At 43.4% G+C, this 18,733-nt stretch overlaps 1 protein-coding gene across 1 annotated transcript in view; it reads left to right on the forward strand.

The window, feature by feature from the left end:
* The window catches only part of AGPS (alkylglycerone phosphate synthase), a 317,568-nt gene that overhangs the window by 80,035 nt on the left and 218,800 nt on the right, over nt 1-18,733 (forward strand). The window contains exon 3 of the mRNA XM_077448089.1: nt 18,605-18,695. Within this exon, the coding sequence (XP_077304215.1) occupies nt 18,605-18,695 (91 nt within the window). The remainder of the gene's footprint in view (nt 1-18,604; nt 18,696-18,733) is intronic.

The following is an 18,733-nucleotide window of genomic DNA, read 5'->3' on the forward strand; positions in this document are numbered from 1 at the left end:
CCAATCGGGAGATGGAGAGGGCAGGGCCAAGCCATGACTTTGTTTATGAATAGACAGACACAGAGCCCCAGATCAGGAGCATGCTTGCTATGGGGGCACTTAGCAGGAGGGAGTGGAATTTTAATATATTGTAATATTTTTAAAGTGATATTAAAGCTCAACTTTTTACTAGGAAGGGCAAGGTTTGCTTACAGCATTAGCTGCCTATATCTTTGGATTCATTGCAGGTAACCTGTTCTTTGTAAGTTTTTTCTATTCAGGATTCCGGGTTTGTTATGGTAGAAAGCAGTCCGACAGTCCACAAGCTACACACCCCGATATGCCCATCCAGTAAAAAGAGTTCATCCCATCTGCAATCCGTTTTATGAATGCTTTTCAGCACAATGACCCATGCTGATGATACAGTAAAAACCTACAATGGCGAAAATGGCAGCCTTAACCCATCTGACAGCTGGCCTGCATGCTTTCCAATCATGTGATCACATGGTAGACAGTCATTGTGATCACATGGCTCTGTTTACAAACAAGTACCTTGCATAGACAGGCATGTTGACAGACGCACACACAGATTGTGTAAAGTTAAAAAAAACTAAAACAAAAAAAAAAATAAAACAGGATGGTGGCATTCTTTATTCTAGTCTAGATTTTAGTTTTTCTAACGAGTGAGGAACTACAAGCTCCAGCATGCTCAAACAACCTACATCAGTCATGAATCTACAAATCTCTGTAGGACCTGCTCTAGAGGTCACTAATGCCAAACCAAATTTGCCAGTGCCAATAAGTGGTCATTTGAAAATAATAACACCATAACTAAATACATTTTTAAAGACATAAGACTTTAAGTGCACTCTTAATAAAAAAAAAAAAAAAAAAAAAAAAAAAAAGTAAATTTTTTTATTTTTTTTGTACAGGTTACGTTGTGTAAAGCATTTTAAAAAAACAAAAACAAAAAAAAACTTTACACAACGTAACCTGTACAAAACAAATTACTTTAAATTAAAAAAAAAAGTAATTTTTTGTACGTGGTGTTTTAAAAAAAAAAAAAAAAAAAAACAACAAAAAAACACCTTTACACAACGTAACCTGTACAAAAAAAATACTTTATTTTATGTAATTATTTTCAAATTACCCCTTATTGACACTGGCAAATTTGGTTTGGTATTCCTGACCTACAGCAGGTCCTACAGAGATTTGTAGATTCATGACTGCTGTAGGTTGTTTGAGCATGCTGGAGCTTGTAGTTCCTCACTATTAGGATGGGGGCATTCTGTATTCTAGTCTAGATTTAAGTATTTTTTTTTTTTTTTTTTTTTTTTTTTTCTGTGGTGTTTTTTTTTGTTTTTTTAGGTTTTGCATGCCAAACATTGGGTGTCTTAGATCTATGGAGAATTGGACTTTTTCAATTATTTAAAGCCTTCTAAGAAAGGAACGCAAGGTATGTGCGCTTCTTCGGCTATGGGCAGGTGAGATATATATGCTATCAGCTGTATTGGGCTGCCCATTATCAGTCATGCCTTCCCTTCCATTGGTCAGCCTTATCACTAGCTCAGGATGAAAGATGGTTAAGTGCGATTCTTCTTGCACAGCCCCACACTTCTTCGCCTGGTGGTAGCAGAATTTTCCAGTGTTTACTTCTGGCCGCTCAATCCCTGAGCCACCCAATAAATAACACACATCTGTTCCTTGCATGCAAAAGTGCCTGGCGCTCAGTAGATAAACCCCAGACAATATTCTTTCTGTCCAGCCCAACCACCCAGGCATCTCTGGGAGCCTCAGACAATAGACACAGTCAGGAGCGAGGCGCTGTATATCTTGGCAGGCAGGAGCCGGCTCTGCACGGTTGATGTTGTATTATTGTGTCTTCATTAATTAATAAGTACGTAGGCAAAAAACTGTAGGGTCTAAATCAAGCGCAGGGCTTGTAAGGGAGCTGTGTGTTTACCAGGCATGTCACTGAGGGCCATGCACGGTTTACTAGGGAGGTATACACAGATCATGTGGAATATGCCGTCTCTAACAGATCATAAAAGAGCATTGATTTAAACATGTTCAGGGCAATAGGGGAAGGCCTTGGACAATGTTTAGCTCCGGCGTGCTAGCTTTCCAGTAAATATTTAAAATGGAAGGTATTTGCACACAAAGTGCTCCCTCCTTCCTTCCTATTCCCCCCCCCCCCAAGCATTCACTTTCAATGGCGGCAGGATCTGTGCTCCATTTTTATTTCAATAAAGGAAATTAAAGAAAGTCCATCATTGTGAAATGTACATTCTTCACACATTGCCTGCACGACATAATGGAACAAGACCTTGTTTGCTTCAGTAAGCGACTTAGTGCTACTAATCCCCAGGACCATGCATTCACTATATCTGGTCTCCCACAGTACACACAACATGGAAATTATTTTAGCAAATATAAACTGCTAAATACCTTTTCTCATCAGCGGTATTTAGAAGTTGGAGCAGTCTTGTGACTTTTATCAATGTGTGCTGATGGCTTGTAGGAGGAGTTTTCATTTCTCCCAAGATTGTCCTATCTGGATTCAAGACCCCTGTCCCTCTGGACAGTGCTGATTGGCCCTGTACTGACCACATGCATCCTCCCCAAGAAAAAAACAAAACTCTCTAGCAATGCACACCACACTGAGCAGCCTGACTCTATACCAGCCTTTCTCAACCTTTTCAACACCGAGGAACCCTTGAAATAGTTCTCCAGTCTTGGGGAACCCCTGCTAAAAATGAGAAATCTTCAGCTCATGATACATTAGTGAGATGGTCAGTGGGAAGAATGGTCCTTACACTTGTGGTCATTGGGAAGAATTACCTCCTTACAGATAGCTAAAAGGATCAATGGTGTCGGTGGGAACTTATCTGAGAGGCAGAAATTGCCCAATGCTGAAGGAACCCCTAGCAACCTCTGGAGGAACCCTGGTTGAGAATCACTGCTCTATAGACTCTGTAATTATAAGGTTATTTTTTGCAGTCTGCTGAAGGAGATGATCAGAGCACACAGGATCGAACAGCCTTTTTACACAATGCAGAGGATTATTATTATACAGGATTTATATAGTGCCGACAGTTTACGCAGAGCTTTACAACATTAGGGCACACAGTACAATTACAATACAATTCAATACAGGGGGGGAATCGGAGGGCCCTGCTCATTAGAGCTTACAATCTAGGAGGGAGGGTCAAGTTATACAAAAGGGTAATAGCTGTGGGGGATGAGGTAAGGAAGAAAATGGTGCAGTTGTTAGATGGCGGCAGGATAGGCTTCTGTGAAGAGGAAAGTTTTCAGGGATCGCCTAAAAGTGGATAAATTTGGAGACCGTCTGACAGATTGGGGTAGCGAATTCCAGAGACTGGGCGAGGCTCGGGAGAAGTCCTGGAGGCGGATATGGGAGGAGGTGATGAGGAAGCTAGAGAGCAGGAAGTATTGGGATGAAAGAGGGCGATTAGGTTGGTATATTGAGACTAGGCTTAAACCCCTTAGGTTCCACCCTAAGGGATATAACAAGCATGCTTTACTGCAATACAGACTGATTTTTATTGTTGTGGGTTTAGTAACACTTTATTAACGACTTGACCACTGGGCACTTAAACACCCTTAATAACCAGACCAATTTTCAGCTTTCGGTGCTCTCACATTTTGAATGACAATTACTCAGTCATGCAACACTGGACCTATATGAAATTTTTGTCCTTTTTTTCACACAAATGGAGCTTTCTTTTGGTGGTATTTAATCACCGCTCGGTTTTTTATTTTCTGTGCTATAAAAGAAAAAATATAGAAAATTCTGTAAAAAAATGAATTTTTCTTAGTTTCTGTTATAAAATTTAGCAGATTAGTAATTTTTTCTTCATAAATTTTGGCCAAAATTTATACTACTACATATCTTTGGTAAAAATAAGTACAAATTGGTGGATATTATTTGGTCTTTGTGAAAGTTATAGAGTCCACAAGCTGTGGTGCCAATATCTGAAAATTGATCACACCTGAAGTACTGACGGCCTATTTCAATTCTTGAGACCCTAACATGCCAGAAAAGTACAAATACCCCCCAAATGACCCCTTTTTGGAAAGAAGACATTCCAAGGTATTTAGCAAGAGGCATGATGAGTTTTTTGAAGTTGTCATTTTTTCCCACAATTCTTTGCAAAATCAAGATTTTTTTTTATTTACTTTTTTTTTTTTTTTCACAAAATTGTCATATCAGTTTATTTCTCGCACAGCATATGCATACCACAAATTACACCCCAAAACACATTCTGCTATTACTCCCGAGTACGGCGATACCACATGTGTGAGACTTTTACACAGTGTGGCCACATACAGAGGCCCAACATGCAGGGAGCGCCATCAGGCGTTCTGGAGCACCCAGGACAATTCTGACATTTCTCTCCTACATGTAAAAATCATCATTTATTTGCTAGAAAATTACATAGAATCCCAAAACATTATATATATGTTTTTTTAGCAAAGACCCTGGAGAATACAATGGTGGTCCTTGCAACTTTTTATCTCGCACGGTATTTGCGCAGCAATTTTTCGAATACTTTTTTTTGGAAAAAAAACTGTTTTGTGCTTAAAAAAAAAAAAAAAAAAAAAAACACAGTAAAGTTAGCCCAATTCTTGCATAATGTGAAAGATGAAGTTACACCGAGTAAATAGATACCTAACATGTCACTCTTCAAAATTGCACAGGCTCGTGGAATGGCGCCAAACGTCGCTACTTAAAAATCCCCATAGGCGACGATTTAATTTTTTTTTACTGGTTATATGTTTTGAGTTACAGAGGAGGTCTAGGGCTAGAATTATTGCTCTCACTCTAACGTTCGCAGCGATACCTCACATGTGTGGTTTGAACACCGTTTTCATATGTGGGCGGGACTTATGTATGCGTTCGCTTCTGCATGCGAGCACATGGGGACAGGGGCGCTTTATAAAAAAAAATAAAAAAATGTATTGTTAATTTTACTTTATTTTAGTTTGACATTTTTTTTCCCCAAAAATAAATTTTTTGATCACTTTTATTCCTATTACAAGGAATGTAAACATCCCTTGTAATAGGAATATGGCATGACAGGTCCTCTTTACAGTGATATTGGGTCAATAAGACCCCGCATCTCACCTCTAAGCTGGGATGCCTGAGAAAAAAAAAAAAAGATTCTGGATTTGATCGTATTGGCGAGTCGGTAGAAGCACCGGAGGGCGGCGGGAGGGGGGGGGTGTCTATGGCTGGGTATTGCAGGGTATCGCCGACTATGGCTGGGTATCTCAGAGTATGGTGTTGCAGAGCATTGCAGAGTGTTGCAGGGTGTTTCAAAGCGTTGCAGGGTATTGCAGGGTTAATTTTCGGTGAGCAGCGATGTGGGCACTGCAGATGCAGCCCACATCGCTGCTGACACGATCTCTTCCCCCTCCGCTATTCCGATCGGTACAGAGAGGGGGAGGGAGGAACCGGCGTCATAACATGACGCCGGTTTGTTTACAAGTGATCACTCCGTCATTTGACGGAGCGATCACGTGGTAAACGGCCGCTATGAGCGGCCGTTTACCGTGATCCGTGATGTGCCGGGTCCTGTGGACCCGGCGTTCACGGATGCTCTCGAGTGCGCGCCACAGGGGGCGCGCGAGAGCGTAATTCTGGGATTACGTCATATGACGGCCTCCCAGAGTTAAGAAACCGCCCTGTAGCCGTCATTCGGCTATAATGCGGTTGTTAAGTGGTTAATTCACCTGGGGTGGCATCTTTATTAACATAGTGTTCCATATTTCTGTAAGCCCCTATCCACAGACCAAATTGCCCACCACCACACATTTGTGGGGAAGAGACCCTTGTTCTCTCAACATTGGAATTAGCTGCTTTGTCAATGCAGGTGTTTGGAAGCTGGTAGTGGGTTATAGGGGGATGAGGATGATGGGGTGTTAGCAAGGTGGCTGTGGGGTGTCAGGTGTGATAAGGATCAGGATGACAGGGGAAGGTGTTGGCAAGGTTGCAGTGGGGTGGCAGGTGTGATGAAGATGAGGATGACGGGATGGGGTGTTGGCAAGGTTGCAGTGGGGTGCCAGGAGGATGATGGGGGTAGTGTTTTGGGAAGGTTGCAGCGGGGTACCAGGTGGGATGAGGATGACAGGGGAGGGAGAAAAAGAGGAAAGGCACAGCGAGAGAGAAATAAAGGGTCACAAATATGGAAGAGAAAACATAACACATTTTTGGCACAATCTGTATTTATGAATTTAGAAATTGGGAAATTTTATTTTAAAAATTTTAGAAATATCTGACCTCACTATGCCTATCTGCAGGCTGTATCTGATGCTGTTGAGAGGTCAAAAAAACCATTGCAAAAATATGTACAGTGGTGTTATCTCGTTTATGGGAATCGCTGCCTCTTGTAATCAACTACAGCAGGTGTACTCATGCTTTTATGGGAGGGGACTCTGCTATCATTTAGGATCTTTGTACACGCCCACATGTGTGATGCCATACCATGTGACCTGAAAAGCTCAATTCAAACAGGAAATGTTCTCTCCAGCAGTAGAGACCAAACTGAGCATGTGCAGCAGGACTTCTCTGACTATGTCTTATCTGGACTTGTCCAGAGTGACCCTGCGGGGGGGGGGGGATTTGTACATACTGGATCAAAGAGCCTTTTTTACACAAAGCACAGGATTAATCTCTTTAAAGTGGTTGTATACCCCACTTTGTGATTCTAACCTACAGGTAAGCCTATAAGGCTTGCCTGTAGGTAAAATGAATATCCCTAAACCTGTACGGTTTAGGAGATATTCACCTTGCATGCAGCCGCTGACGTGAGCGACACATGCGCTCTGAAGTTCCGGCAGATGCTGCCGGCAAATCATAGCTCCTTGCCAGAACAGAGGACTCCCGCGCTGTGAGTGGCCGGAGCAGTAAACCTGGAAGAAATGCAAAGGGAACATATTGGCTCCCTCGGTGGTGACCAGGAGGCGGTACGGGGTCTTCGTTCTAAGGTAAGTATTTCATAATGAGCTAATATGCCTTTGCCTTACGTGTGTGTGTGTGTGTGTGTGTGTGTGTGTGTGTGTGTGTTTTTTTTTTTTTTTGTCAGGCATGCAACCACTTCATGTTTTCACAGTGAGTATAACAAGCATTATATTCTGCATATACAGACAGATTTTGGGTTTAGTAACATTTTAAAGCATTTGTTACCCCAACACTTCATATCCCCGATATGCTTGCTGTACCATATACTTGTATGAGACAGTATCCTGTTCTTTTTGTATTGCTTCATTTATATGAATTCCTTGGTTTCCTGCTAGTCCCTCTGCTTTCCCATTGGAAACTCGTGGTCAGTTCCCTAGCTATGCTTAGAACTCGGTCTGCTCTCCACCAATGATCAGACTTGTCCTGACACCCCCGCTGCACAGCCATTCACTGTGAAGCTCAATGAGCTGGTGTTGCTTCTCCTTTGCCCAGTTCTTATGCAGCTGAGAACAGAGGGAGGGTGATCACTTAAAAAGAAAAAAAGGAAAAAAAAGGGGGGGCGGGGAGTGTGTATGTATGTATGTGTGTATGTATGTATGTATGTATGTGTGTATGTGTGTATGTGTGTATGTATGTATGTGTGTATGTATGTATATTATACATATACATTTTTATTTTAAACGGAATGGTTTGGTTTGTTTACAATTACTTTAACATGGGTTTTATATTAAAATAAATAAATTTACATGTAAGGCCCCTTTCACACGTGCGGAACGTTCAGATCCGCCTGTCAGTTTTTTAGGCAGATCTGAACGGTCGCTCCATACAACTCTGGAGCAATGGATGTCAGCGGTGACGTGTTCTCTGACATCTGATCTGATCCGCTCCACAAAATCCAGATGGATGGAAACCCTATTTCCCATCCGTCTGACGGATCGGATGAAAACGGACAGACGGTCTGTAATCATCCGATCTCCCCATATGGGAGAGTGGACTCTCTGACAAGTCCTTCCCTCCACAGAGTGCAGAGACGGACTTGTCATCCGCCGGCTCAGTGGGGATCAACGGAGCGATTCCCGCCGAGCAAACGGATGCTAAATACGGACAGCCCCGTGTGAAAGGGGCCTTGGGTGCTAGCCCCCGTAAGGCCTATCTCCATCTTCCGATAGCTTCTAATACTTTTATTGATCCACCTGGTACAAGGCAGACCACCTGAGCTCCTCTGTTTGATGTGCAAAAATGCAGACCGCCTGACGCAGGCACATCTGCTGCACTGGAATATTGGTCCTGCACCCCCACCCCACCTGGAAATGGCACTGGCATTGGCAGTGGACTTAGGTGAGACTAGATACAAAAAAATAAATAAAAAATAAACGCTGAATGGGTGGGATAGCGTTTAGGTGTTGCCCGAAGATGGGGTTTAAAATCTTTTCATCTGCAACTAGCCATGATGTTCTAAGCTTGCCACAAAATGAAGATTTTACATCTTACGATCTCCTTTTAGCCGTTGTTTACATTGAAATTGTGCGATTTCAAATGAAGTTGCATGTTTTTTCAAAGCCTCATGTCCGCGTGACTTGGAACTCATCTGTGGGGGTTCATGCACAGATGTCTATGCAAGTCGCGCCCTGATGGGTTTTACTTCCTCTTTGTTTCCCTGCAAAGGTAAAGCATAATGGGCTACTATGCATCGCACAGTAGCCCATTATTTGACACTTACCTGCAGGAGCCTGCGACGTCCCCATCTTCCTCGCTAGCAGCGAGCGTCTATTCTTCACCCCTCTTCCTTCCAGGGCCGCAAACTCTGGCTCTGTGACTGTCCGGAGTCATGTGATGTCACTCCTGCGCATGTGCGTGGGAGCCGCCAGTCGCGGCTTGACCCTAGCTAGAAACGCCCTTTCTAACTCCGGCGACCGCGCAGAAGAAATCGCTGTACAGCGATTTGCAAATATCTCCTAGACTGTGTAGGTTTAGGAGATATTTCAAGCACCTACAGGTAAGCCTTAATCTAGGCTTAACTGTAGGTTAAAGTGGTCTGTAAGGTTTTACAACCGCTTTAAGTACAAGGGTGTGCATGATTGAATGGAAATTGAACAGATAGACTCTTCGTATTTAGATTTAAACTAAAACTGAACGCAAAAAACTAAAAATTGCGAACAGGCAAGCTTTTCATTGCGGTAGAGATGTGCATTGTCTCTTCTGAAATAAATAAAATACACGTACCTTCCTGAATAGAATGCATTAAGATAAAAATAAAAACTTCTGCCTTTACAACCACTTTAATGCATAGAATGTTTTAAGGTAAAAAAAAAAGTTGTTGTACTTTTTTTTTTTATTTTATTTTTTATTTTTTAAGAACCACTTTTAATTGCCCTGTACAATTTTTATTTTTTTATATTTTTTATTATTTATTGTTTTTTTTCCCATGAAATCCTTTCTTACTGCATTTTTCTGCCTCCTTGTAATGTCCTCCGTGAGCTCCAAAACATCTTATTTTCCCCCTCACTTTCGTTTGTTTGGAATGAGCAGTGTGCATTTGTTGCACTTTTCTAGGCACACTGCAAATTTTATTTTTTTACCTCAGGTACTTGTATCGCACCGACAATTTTGTGCAGTCCTTTTTTACATATACTTTATATTTTACATGCACATCAGTCCCGTCCCTCATGCCCAGTCTATACATACAAATCCCATCGTTCATTGCAGGAGTGAGCAGGGGGGGGGGCGGGGCGGGGCGCTATGTTCCTACTCTGATTGGAATTACACAAAATGAATGATGGGAAGTTCGATTGGAAATGAGAGCAATACAAGAGACTTTTTTGAATTTGGAATACATATTTAAAAAAAACAAACACACAAAAATGAAACCAGAATTTTAGTGGCAATTTAACACGTATAAATGCAGGTAATGTTTTTTCAATGGTGCCATTCACTGTGTGCAGAAAATAGAATTGTGGGTGTCTAGAGTCCAATTAGAAACTCTCAACACATATATGTGTGACCCGCTTTTAAAGCAGGAACATCTAAATGAAGGAAAAAAAAATCGCTCTTCCCACATGACTTTTGCTGCGTTAAGAAAAACGAAACGCAGGCGTGTCGGTGTGAATGAGGCCCAAATCTGGCTTTCTTGGTGCCGAGATTAACTTACTGCCTTTAAGGGGGCCCAAACTATAGTGCCACCAAAATAGTTTGCCCCGTTTTTCATGTCTCTGTTTTGGGAGGGTGGTGTTCTGTAGCGCTCGGCTGTGATTCTTTCTTCACTGACCTCTCTCCTTTCTCCTACCCTCTCCATCATTCCTGGTGTTGCATCACCCTAGCACAGAACGCAGGGCGGTTTATGTCAGTTGGCCAGCATAGTACAGATGCTTAGCAGATTTGTTTTTCTAAGCAGAAGTACTTTGCTGAGGCAATGTTCATCAGGCATCAAATTCCCATTTGATACGGTTGATCATGGAACAGAAAAATGAGCTGAAAATGCTCCCTCTTATGCAGGACAGCTTAAGTAAATAGTGTCTGTGGGAGAGAGTAATATAATATTTTGGCAGACCAGTTATTTTTCTACACTGCTTTAATAAATCTTCCAGAGCCGATCCTCACATGTCTGCTGTATGGAGCACGTAGTTGTGTTATGTGATGGGAGCATCTTCTTAGGTAATTGGAGGACGTTTATCCTTCTGTTATTATGTCTTGTACAAACGGTGATTTATGCACATAGGGTATTATTTAAAGGGAGGCTATTTATTTTTATGATTATTGTTAAATTTACGTGGCTGTCATATTTTATTTATTTATTTTCCTTTTCTGAGAGATTTAACATTTTTACAACCTTGCTTTGTCATATATCATAAACATATATATATATATATTTTTTTTTTTTTCAATTTCTTTATAAGTGTTTTTATCTGATGGCTATATAGTATCTCACAAAAGTGAGTACACCCCTCACATATTTTTGTAAATATTTTTATTATATCTTTTTCATGTGACAACACTGAAGAAATTACACTTTGCTACAATGTAAAGTACTGAGTGTACAGCTTGTATAAACTTGTAAATTTACTGCCCCCTCCAAAATAACTCAACACACAGCCATTAATGTCTAAAACTCTAGCAACAAACGAGAGTACACCCCTAAGTGAAAATGTCCAAAATGGGCCCAAATTGTCAATCTTTTGTGTGGCCACCATTTATTTTCCAGCACTGCCTTAACCCTCTTGGGCATGGAGTTCACCAGAGCTTCACAGGTTGCCACTGGAGTCCTCTTCCACTCCTCCATGATGACATCACAGAGCTGGTGGATGTTAGAGACCTTGCGCTCCTCCACCTTCCGTTTTTAGGATGCCCCACAGATGCTCAATAGGGTTTAGGTCTGTGGACATGCTTGGCCAGTCCATCACATTTACCATCAGCTTCTTTTGCAAGGCAGTGGTCTTCTTGGAGGTGTGTTTTGGGCTCGTTATGTTGGAATACTGCCCTGCGGCTAAGTCTCCAAAGGGAGGAAATCATGCTTTGCTTCAGTATGTCACAGTACATGTTGGCATTCATGGTTCCCTCAATGAACTGTAGTGGTGGCAGCACTCATGCAGCCCCAGACCATGACACTCCCACCACTATGCTTGACTGTAGGCAAGACACAATTGTTCTTGTACTCCTCACCTGGTTGCCGCCACACACGCTTGACACCATCAGAACCAAATACGTTTATCTTGGTCTCATCAGACCACAGGACATGGTTCCAGTATTCCATGTCCTTAGTCTGCTTGTCTTCAGCAGAATGTTTGCAGGCTTTCTTGTGCATCTTTAGAAGAGGCTTCCTTCTGGAATGACAACCATGCAGGCAAATTGGATGCAGTGTGCGGCATATGGTCTGAGCACTGACAGGCTGAACCCCCCCCCCCCACCCCTTTTAACCTCTGCAGCAATGCTGGCAACACTCATATTTCCAAAAGACAACCGCTGGATATGACACTGAGCACATGCACTCAACTTCTTGGATCGACCATGGCAAGGCCTGTTCTGAGTAGAGCCTGTGCTGTTAAACCGCTGTATGGTCTTGGCCACCTTGCTGCAGCTCATTTTCAGGGTCTTGGCAATCTTCTTATAGCTTAAGCCATCTTTATGTAGAGCACCAACTCTTCTTTTTTTTTTTTTTTTTTTTTTTTTCAGCTCCTCAGAGTTCTTTGCCGTGAGGTGCCATGTTGAACTTCCAGTGACCAGTATGAGAGAGTGAGGGCGATACCACCAAATTTAACACACCCGCTCCCCATTCACACCTTAGACCTTGTAACACAAATTCTGGCCATACGCGATTATTCGTCGGTCGAAAGCTAATTGCCCACTAACTGATAGAATAAACTCTTTCTATGATCGTTTCCATGATCATCGTTACTGTTGGATAACAATAAAAACATATACAACTTATACAAGACAGAATATTCTTATCGTTTCGATTACAACATATACACTTTAGTTGAAACGGTAAAAGTTTTTGCTTCAGATCCAACGACATTAGCCGGGCCCGTGGCCAAAAACGTTGATAAAGTTGGGTCCATGAATGGCACGATTGTTAAACGATCTTTCTGAAAACAACCAGTTTTGGCCAAAATTCTGTGGGTATATAACCAGCAGTATGAGTCACAGGACCCCTGGGAGGGAAAATTACTAATTGGGCCCAATTTGGACATTTTCACTTAGGGGTGTGCTTACTTTTGTTGCCAGTGGTTTAGACATTGGCTGTGTGAGTTATTTTGAGGGTACAGCAAATTTACGCTTTTATTCAAGCTGTACACTCACTACTTTACATTGTAGCAAAGTGTAATTTCTTCAGTGTTGTCACATGAAAAGATGTAATAAATGTACAAATATGTCAGGGGTGTACTCATGTCTGTGAGAAACTGTATGTATGTACCAGATTGCCGGCAGCATGCCAAGCGACGCACTCCTTTCAATAAAACTGTCCAAGTTTTCTCTAGGTTTACATTGCAATAGGAACAAAAACATGGCAGGAATTCATCTCTAAGTCCCTGTTCACACAGTGCAATTTCGCATGTGATTCGCACTGCAAATCGCATGCAATGTCTATCTGAACTATGCAATTTCAGCCTTACAGATAGTATGGCTGAATTTGCATTGCATTCGGGCCAAACTTGCACAGGACCTTTTTTTTTGGTCCGAACCAGAATCGGATCTCATGGGTGTTCACGCCCATGCAATCCAGTTCATGTCCGAACTGACAGTTTACACTGCGATATGCAAACTGATTTGGGGGTGTCATTCAATTTTCAATTGACACACTCAGCAGTTTTCATAGTGATGTGTGTACTGACTTGTGAGTCAGGTGTGATGCGGGAACCCGCAGTGGATTTGCAGGGTTCCCGCATCGGGTTAGAGTGAACCAAGCCTAAAAGCCTGGTACACACGGGCTGAATGTCTGGAGACAACGGCCAATTAAAAGCCAGAACGGCCGACAATTGGCCCGTGCCTGTTTTAAGCCGGCTTCTGTCGGATGTGTATGCTGGCAAAAACCAGCATCTGACCGACTACCGATCAGCGCTCTGGGAAAGAGCACTGATCGGAGTGTTCTGGCTGGGGGGCCATCCACCTGTCAGAACACAAGAGCTCAGCAGGAGAGATCACTGGACTAACCTCACAAGGTTTTTTTTTTCGTTCAAACCAAAAAAAAACAAAAAAACGAATAGCATGTACCGGACTTTAAGGCCCCTTTCACACCAGTGGACTGATGAGGTCCATTTTACAGGTTTACCCGATCGGACCACCCATTGTTCTCTATGGAGCAGCGGATGTCAGCCGACCCGTCAGACATCCGATCTGATCCTGTCAGCTAAAAACAGGCGGATGGGGATACATTCACCACCTGTCCATCAGATTGGAGAAACAATCGGATGGCAACGGACAAGCAGTTCATTTCCATCCAACAGTCCCATAGAGAACAGCGGGACCTGTCACCCCGCCTGCTCAGAGGGGATCAGTGGAGAGGTCCCCCACTCAGCAGGCGGATCCACCTGAGGGATTCCACCCGTCTGAAAGGGGCCTAAAGCTGAACATGGATGGATTGAAATTTGGCCAGTTCATCAGGGAGTCAATCTAATGGGCTTGTTGGAACGTGATTCTTGAGCAGCAGCTGCTGATCAGTGTATTCTGACAGCAGATGGTTCCAATTGTCAGTGGGGAGGATTACTCTATCCATCTTCACTTTCGTTCAGCCCGCCGACAATGAAAAAATGATCCATCTATGGGCAGACTTAAAAATGTTTCCTCTCGCCTCTTCCTACCCATCCTGCAGGTTCACATGATCCTGCCGCTCTGGCTCCCCTGCGTCATCGAACACTCGACAAGGGCTGTGAATGATATCACACATAGGTTCCCATGGCTCCCTCCTTCCCCCTGCAGCTGCCGCTCACGGACACAGGAGAGCTGCATGATCACGTGACCGGACTTAAAGAGGGAAATAAGCAGTTCTCTTTTATTTTTTTTTATTTTTACACAGGGTAGGCAGGATATGTAGAAAGAGTGGGGTAGGGAACGTTTTTGGATTTAGTGTTGGGCTTGACTTCCACTTTAAACCCCCCCCCCCCCCCCCCCCGACCCCCAGTCCTCTTTATTTTGCATAAAGTTGGGTTGAGCTTGCTTTAATGGCCATTTACCTAAAAAATTATACGTTTTATTGTTCAAGTGGTAGTACACTCCTTTTTTATTAAAGAAGAAAAAAAAAGTACTCCCCTGTGCGGGTTAATGGCTATTTACCTAAAAAATTATAAGTTTTATTGTTCAAGTGGTAGTACACTCCTTTTTTTATTAAAGAAAAAAAAAAGTACTCCCCTACTTTAAAAAGAAGCTTCAGGCAACAGAACGCTCAGATGTCAACAGGGGCCCTTTTTAAATGAATGGGATTTTGCTTGTTGGGGGTTTTGGAACTTTTGAGATGAGCGGTTTAAGACCCCTTTCATGCGTTTTGCAGGCGCTGTAGCATTAAAAGTAGCGCCTGCAAAACGCCCTAAAACAGCTGCTCCATGCACTCCAGTTTAAAAGCCTGAGGGCTTTCTCACTGGAGCAGTGCGCTGGCAGGGCGTCAGAAGTCGTCCTGCCAGCAGCTTCTTTGGAGCGGTGAAGAAGCGGTGAACTCACCGCTCCTCCACCGCTGTTTTCCATTGAAATCAATGGGGCAGCGCTGCATTGTGAAAGGGCTCTTAGAGCTGAAAACGTCTGAATGGGCCCTAAATGTTACGGGTCCAGCTTGGAGATGCTGTTACTCAGACAGCACCCACCAGGGTCCTAACAACCAATGACCCATCTTTACCCGCTGTCAGCTGGGGATTCTTGGCTGACTGGTGAAAGTACCCAACGTGGGTAGGGACAGTGTTTAAAGCTGAAATCTGTGCAATGTTTTTTTTTTCTATTTTTTTTATCCATGCAACAGCCGTGCTTGCACTGCATGGGTTATCAGTTGGTTTTGGTCTAGAGGTTCAGAGAGCCATGATTTACTCCCTAATCCTCCAACCTGTCCTTTTGGCTCCTGACCCCTCTATGGTCTACCGGTCTTGTGTGATAGACTGTTCCTGATCTTATCATGCCCATAGACTGCCACTGGACTCGAAGACTTCAGGAACAGTCCACCGCCTGATGTGGAAGAGCTTCTTTTTCCAGAGGATCAGTGGATTGAGTGAGTATAAGTGCTGTTTTCACCCCTAGACAAAATGAGCGGTTAACCCATGCAGCACAGCTCCACTGAGTTGGGTTTTAACCCTTTCGCTGCCAGCCCCTGCGCTCCATTTTTACACTCAGGTGGCCAGGCAGTTTCTGCAATTTTTCCATTGCTTTTTTATTTTTCCCTTACAGCTTTCAGAGTTTGTTAAAGACCCCCAATCCACATATTTTCTGGAAACGCATGACCAGTAGAATACAAATAAGGTGCTACTGATTTTTAGGGCACAATAATGATTGCGCAAATGTTAATTAAAACAATATTTTCTCTAAAAAATACACTAAAATCATTCCCCAACCATCCAGCGGACCGGATTGGATAGAAATGGACAGGCGTTCCATTTTATATCTGACCGCCCCATAGAGAACAGCGGAGGGGACGTGGATCTGTCACCCGCCTGCTCCACCCATGGTAGCTGCAGGGGATCAGTCCCTTTCTCTACAGCGCTTTAATGAAATAAGGAATCTGCATAGCGATTCCTAATTCATTCAATCATAAAATGACTGATGGCCTCTTGCACAGCTTGAAAATGCTCAGTACAGCTTATTTTTTTTTATTTTTTTTTTTACTGAGCTAGAATACACATTAATTGAAATGTGCCTATGTACACAGGTGTGTAAACAAGGGCTGTGTATTCTTCAGTAAAAAGCCTTTTTGGTCAGTAATTTACGCCTCACATGCACAAATGCACACAGATTGTCCATTGACAGGGTCAATCCGGGAACAAGCTTCTGCGAATGCGCAAATTTGCATGAACCTATATGCGTGAAAATGCATTGGGGGGGGGAAAAAAAACCTCTGAAAAAGTAGATGCTCAAACAGGGGTATCGTGTACAAGAAGCCTAAGCCCCTGTACACACGGTCTGAGATTTCCACAACCAAATCCGTCGGATTTTGTCCGTCGGATCTTGTCCGAAACTGTTGCATACACACGGTCGGACAAAGTTGGTGAAAAATCCGATCTTTCAGAACGTGATGACGTAATTTCGTTACGATGGGACTACATTCAGGCTAGTAGCCAATAGCTTTGATGTAGGAAATTGATCTGAGCATGCGTGGCACTTGGTCCGATCAAAATGCTCTACACATGATCGGATTAGGTCCGACCGGCCCAGTTGGTCGGGAAATATTTCCAACATGTTGGAAAATTGGGTCCGACGGAGATTCGGACGGAATCAGTCCGATGCATACCACACACAGTCGGATTATCTGACGACACGGTCCGATAGGACACATTCAGACGGATTCTCCGCCCGTGTGTACAAGGCTTAACACTCTCTCAGTTTACTATGATCAGCTGTCAGTGGACATATATAGGAGCAATCTGTAGTGATTGCTGCTTGCGCCCACTGTTCTTCGAAGGGGGGGAGGCGACTGGTAAACGCATGTTTAGCAAGCCCCAACTTCACCCCCGCGCTCTCAACATGACAGATTGATGGATCTCAGTGCGGCCAGCAGCTGCAGGCGGCGGGAGTGAAGGAGGGATGCCGCTCTGATTGGCGATGAATCGGTAGTACGGGGGGGGGGGGTAATCTGGATCCCCCCCCCCCAGGCCCCATGCAGCACCTGAAGCCAGCGGGAGTGGCAGAGGGGGGTTTCTGGCCAACGATGGTAGCTGCAGGGGATCCAGTTTGTGGGGGATTGGGTGGAGGGGAAGAAGGGGGGTCAAGGGAATAGGAAAGGAGTGTGGGGAAAGTCGTTTTAGGTGGAAGGGAGCGACGGGAGGTGGAGAAGCAAGGGACAGGGAAGTGGAGGCGGGCGGTCACATTTGGGGTTAATAACTCTGATCAACGGGTTGTAATGCGATCAGAGTGATAGAATTGTTCAACAGAGTCTGAACAATTCTGCAGTAAATTTATGGTCATTGCAGTGACCATGAGCTCATAGGAGAAGGAGAAATTAGCTCCGTATGACGTACGGACCTGGCAGTGAAAGACTTGAAGAGAAAAATTGTTAGGGGGTTCCCTCAATCCATTCCAAGCCCTTTTATGTCTGGTATGAATCTCAAGGTGAACCTAATGCTAAAAAAGGGGAAGTGATGTCCCCCATAAATTTCACACCAGGCCCTTATATGAGCATGCAGAAAAAGGAGGGGGAGGTGGATGTGGATGTGGTGAACAGGCAGAAATGTACCGCTTGCTCGTGCACCAGGGGGACAGGTATTTGGTACTCCTTATTGTTAAAGGGGACTTTCAGATTCTGATGAGCCCCCCCCCCCCCCCCGCAACCACTGGTACAGGGTTGTTGAGAAGAGGCCTTTGTTCACCTCAACATGGGCACCAGGCTGGGGGTGGGGGGTCCCCTCCACCAATGTACCCTCCCCATGCTGAGTGCATGTGGCCTGATAAAGTTCGAGGGAGAAGACATGTTTGTTCCCACCTTTTTTTCCTACATGCTCAGGCAAAGGTCTGATATAAATTTGTAGGGGGAACCCCCACATTTTTTGGACAACCAGTGACCTTGAGCAGGAGCTGTCACATTTAGCAGCAGTAGTAATACCACTACTAAAGGTTTCACGTCCCATTACAGCCGGAGGTCTAGGCTGTGATTAAAATAAGGTGAAAAAAATGCATTAATACAGCAAAATTTTATTAAAAAAGAGGTGCGTTAATTAAAGCATGTGTGTTTTTTTTTTTTTTGTTTTTGTTTTTTTTATTTATAAGTGAAATAGCTGATTCTGAGATAAAGGAGTTATTTTAATGCAAAAAATCCTGCGGTATTTATCTTAGTGACTTAACCCTGCATTGTGTTGGCAAACTAAATGTTACCCAGTTGTGGTATATATCTACTTTACAGAGAAATTAATTGGACTGCAATTTTTCTTTTATAAATCTCATGATCTATACAGATTCACATTTTGTGTATAGAAATGTGGTTCAGGTCTACTTCGTTTTAACTAATGTGTTGCTTGTTTCCAGGTATAAACTGAGTGGTATGGTACTTCCAGCTTTGCGGGAATGGATGGAAAAGACATTCGGTGCTAGTTTGGATCACAAAACTACCTCCAGAGTAAGTACATATGGGGCTAATGTCCTTTAAACCACAAA

The sequence above is a fragment of the Lithobates pipiens genome, unplaced genomic scaffold (genome assembly GCF_037356315.1).
Source record: "Lithobates pipiens isolate NorthernLeopardFrog02 unplaced genomic scaffold, aLitPip1_a1.2 Scaffold_22, whole genome shotgun sequence".
Classification (NCBI taxonomy): domain Eukaryota; kingdom Metazoa; phylum Chordata; class Amphibia; order Anura; family Ranidae; genus Lithobates; species Lithobates pipiens.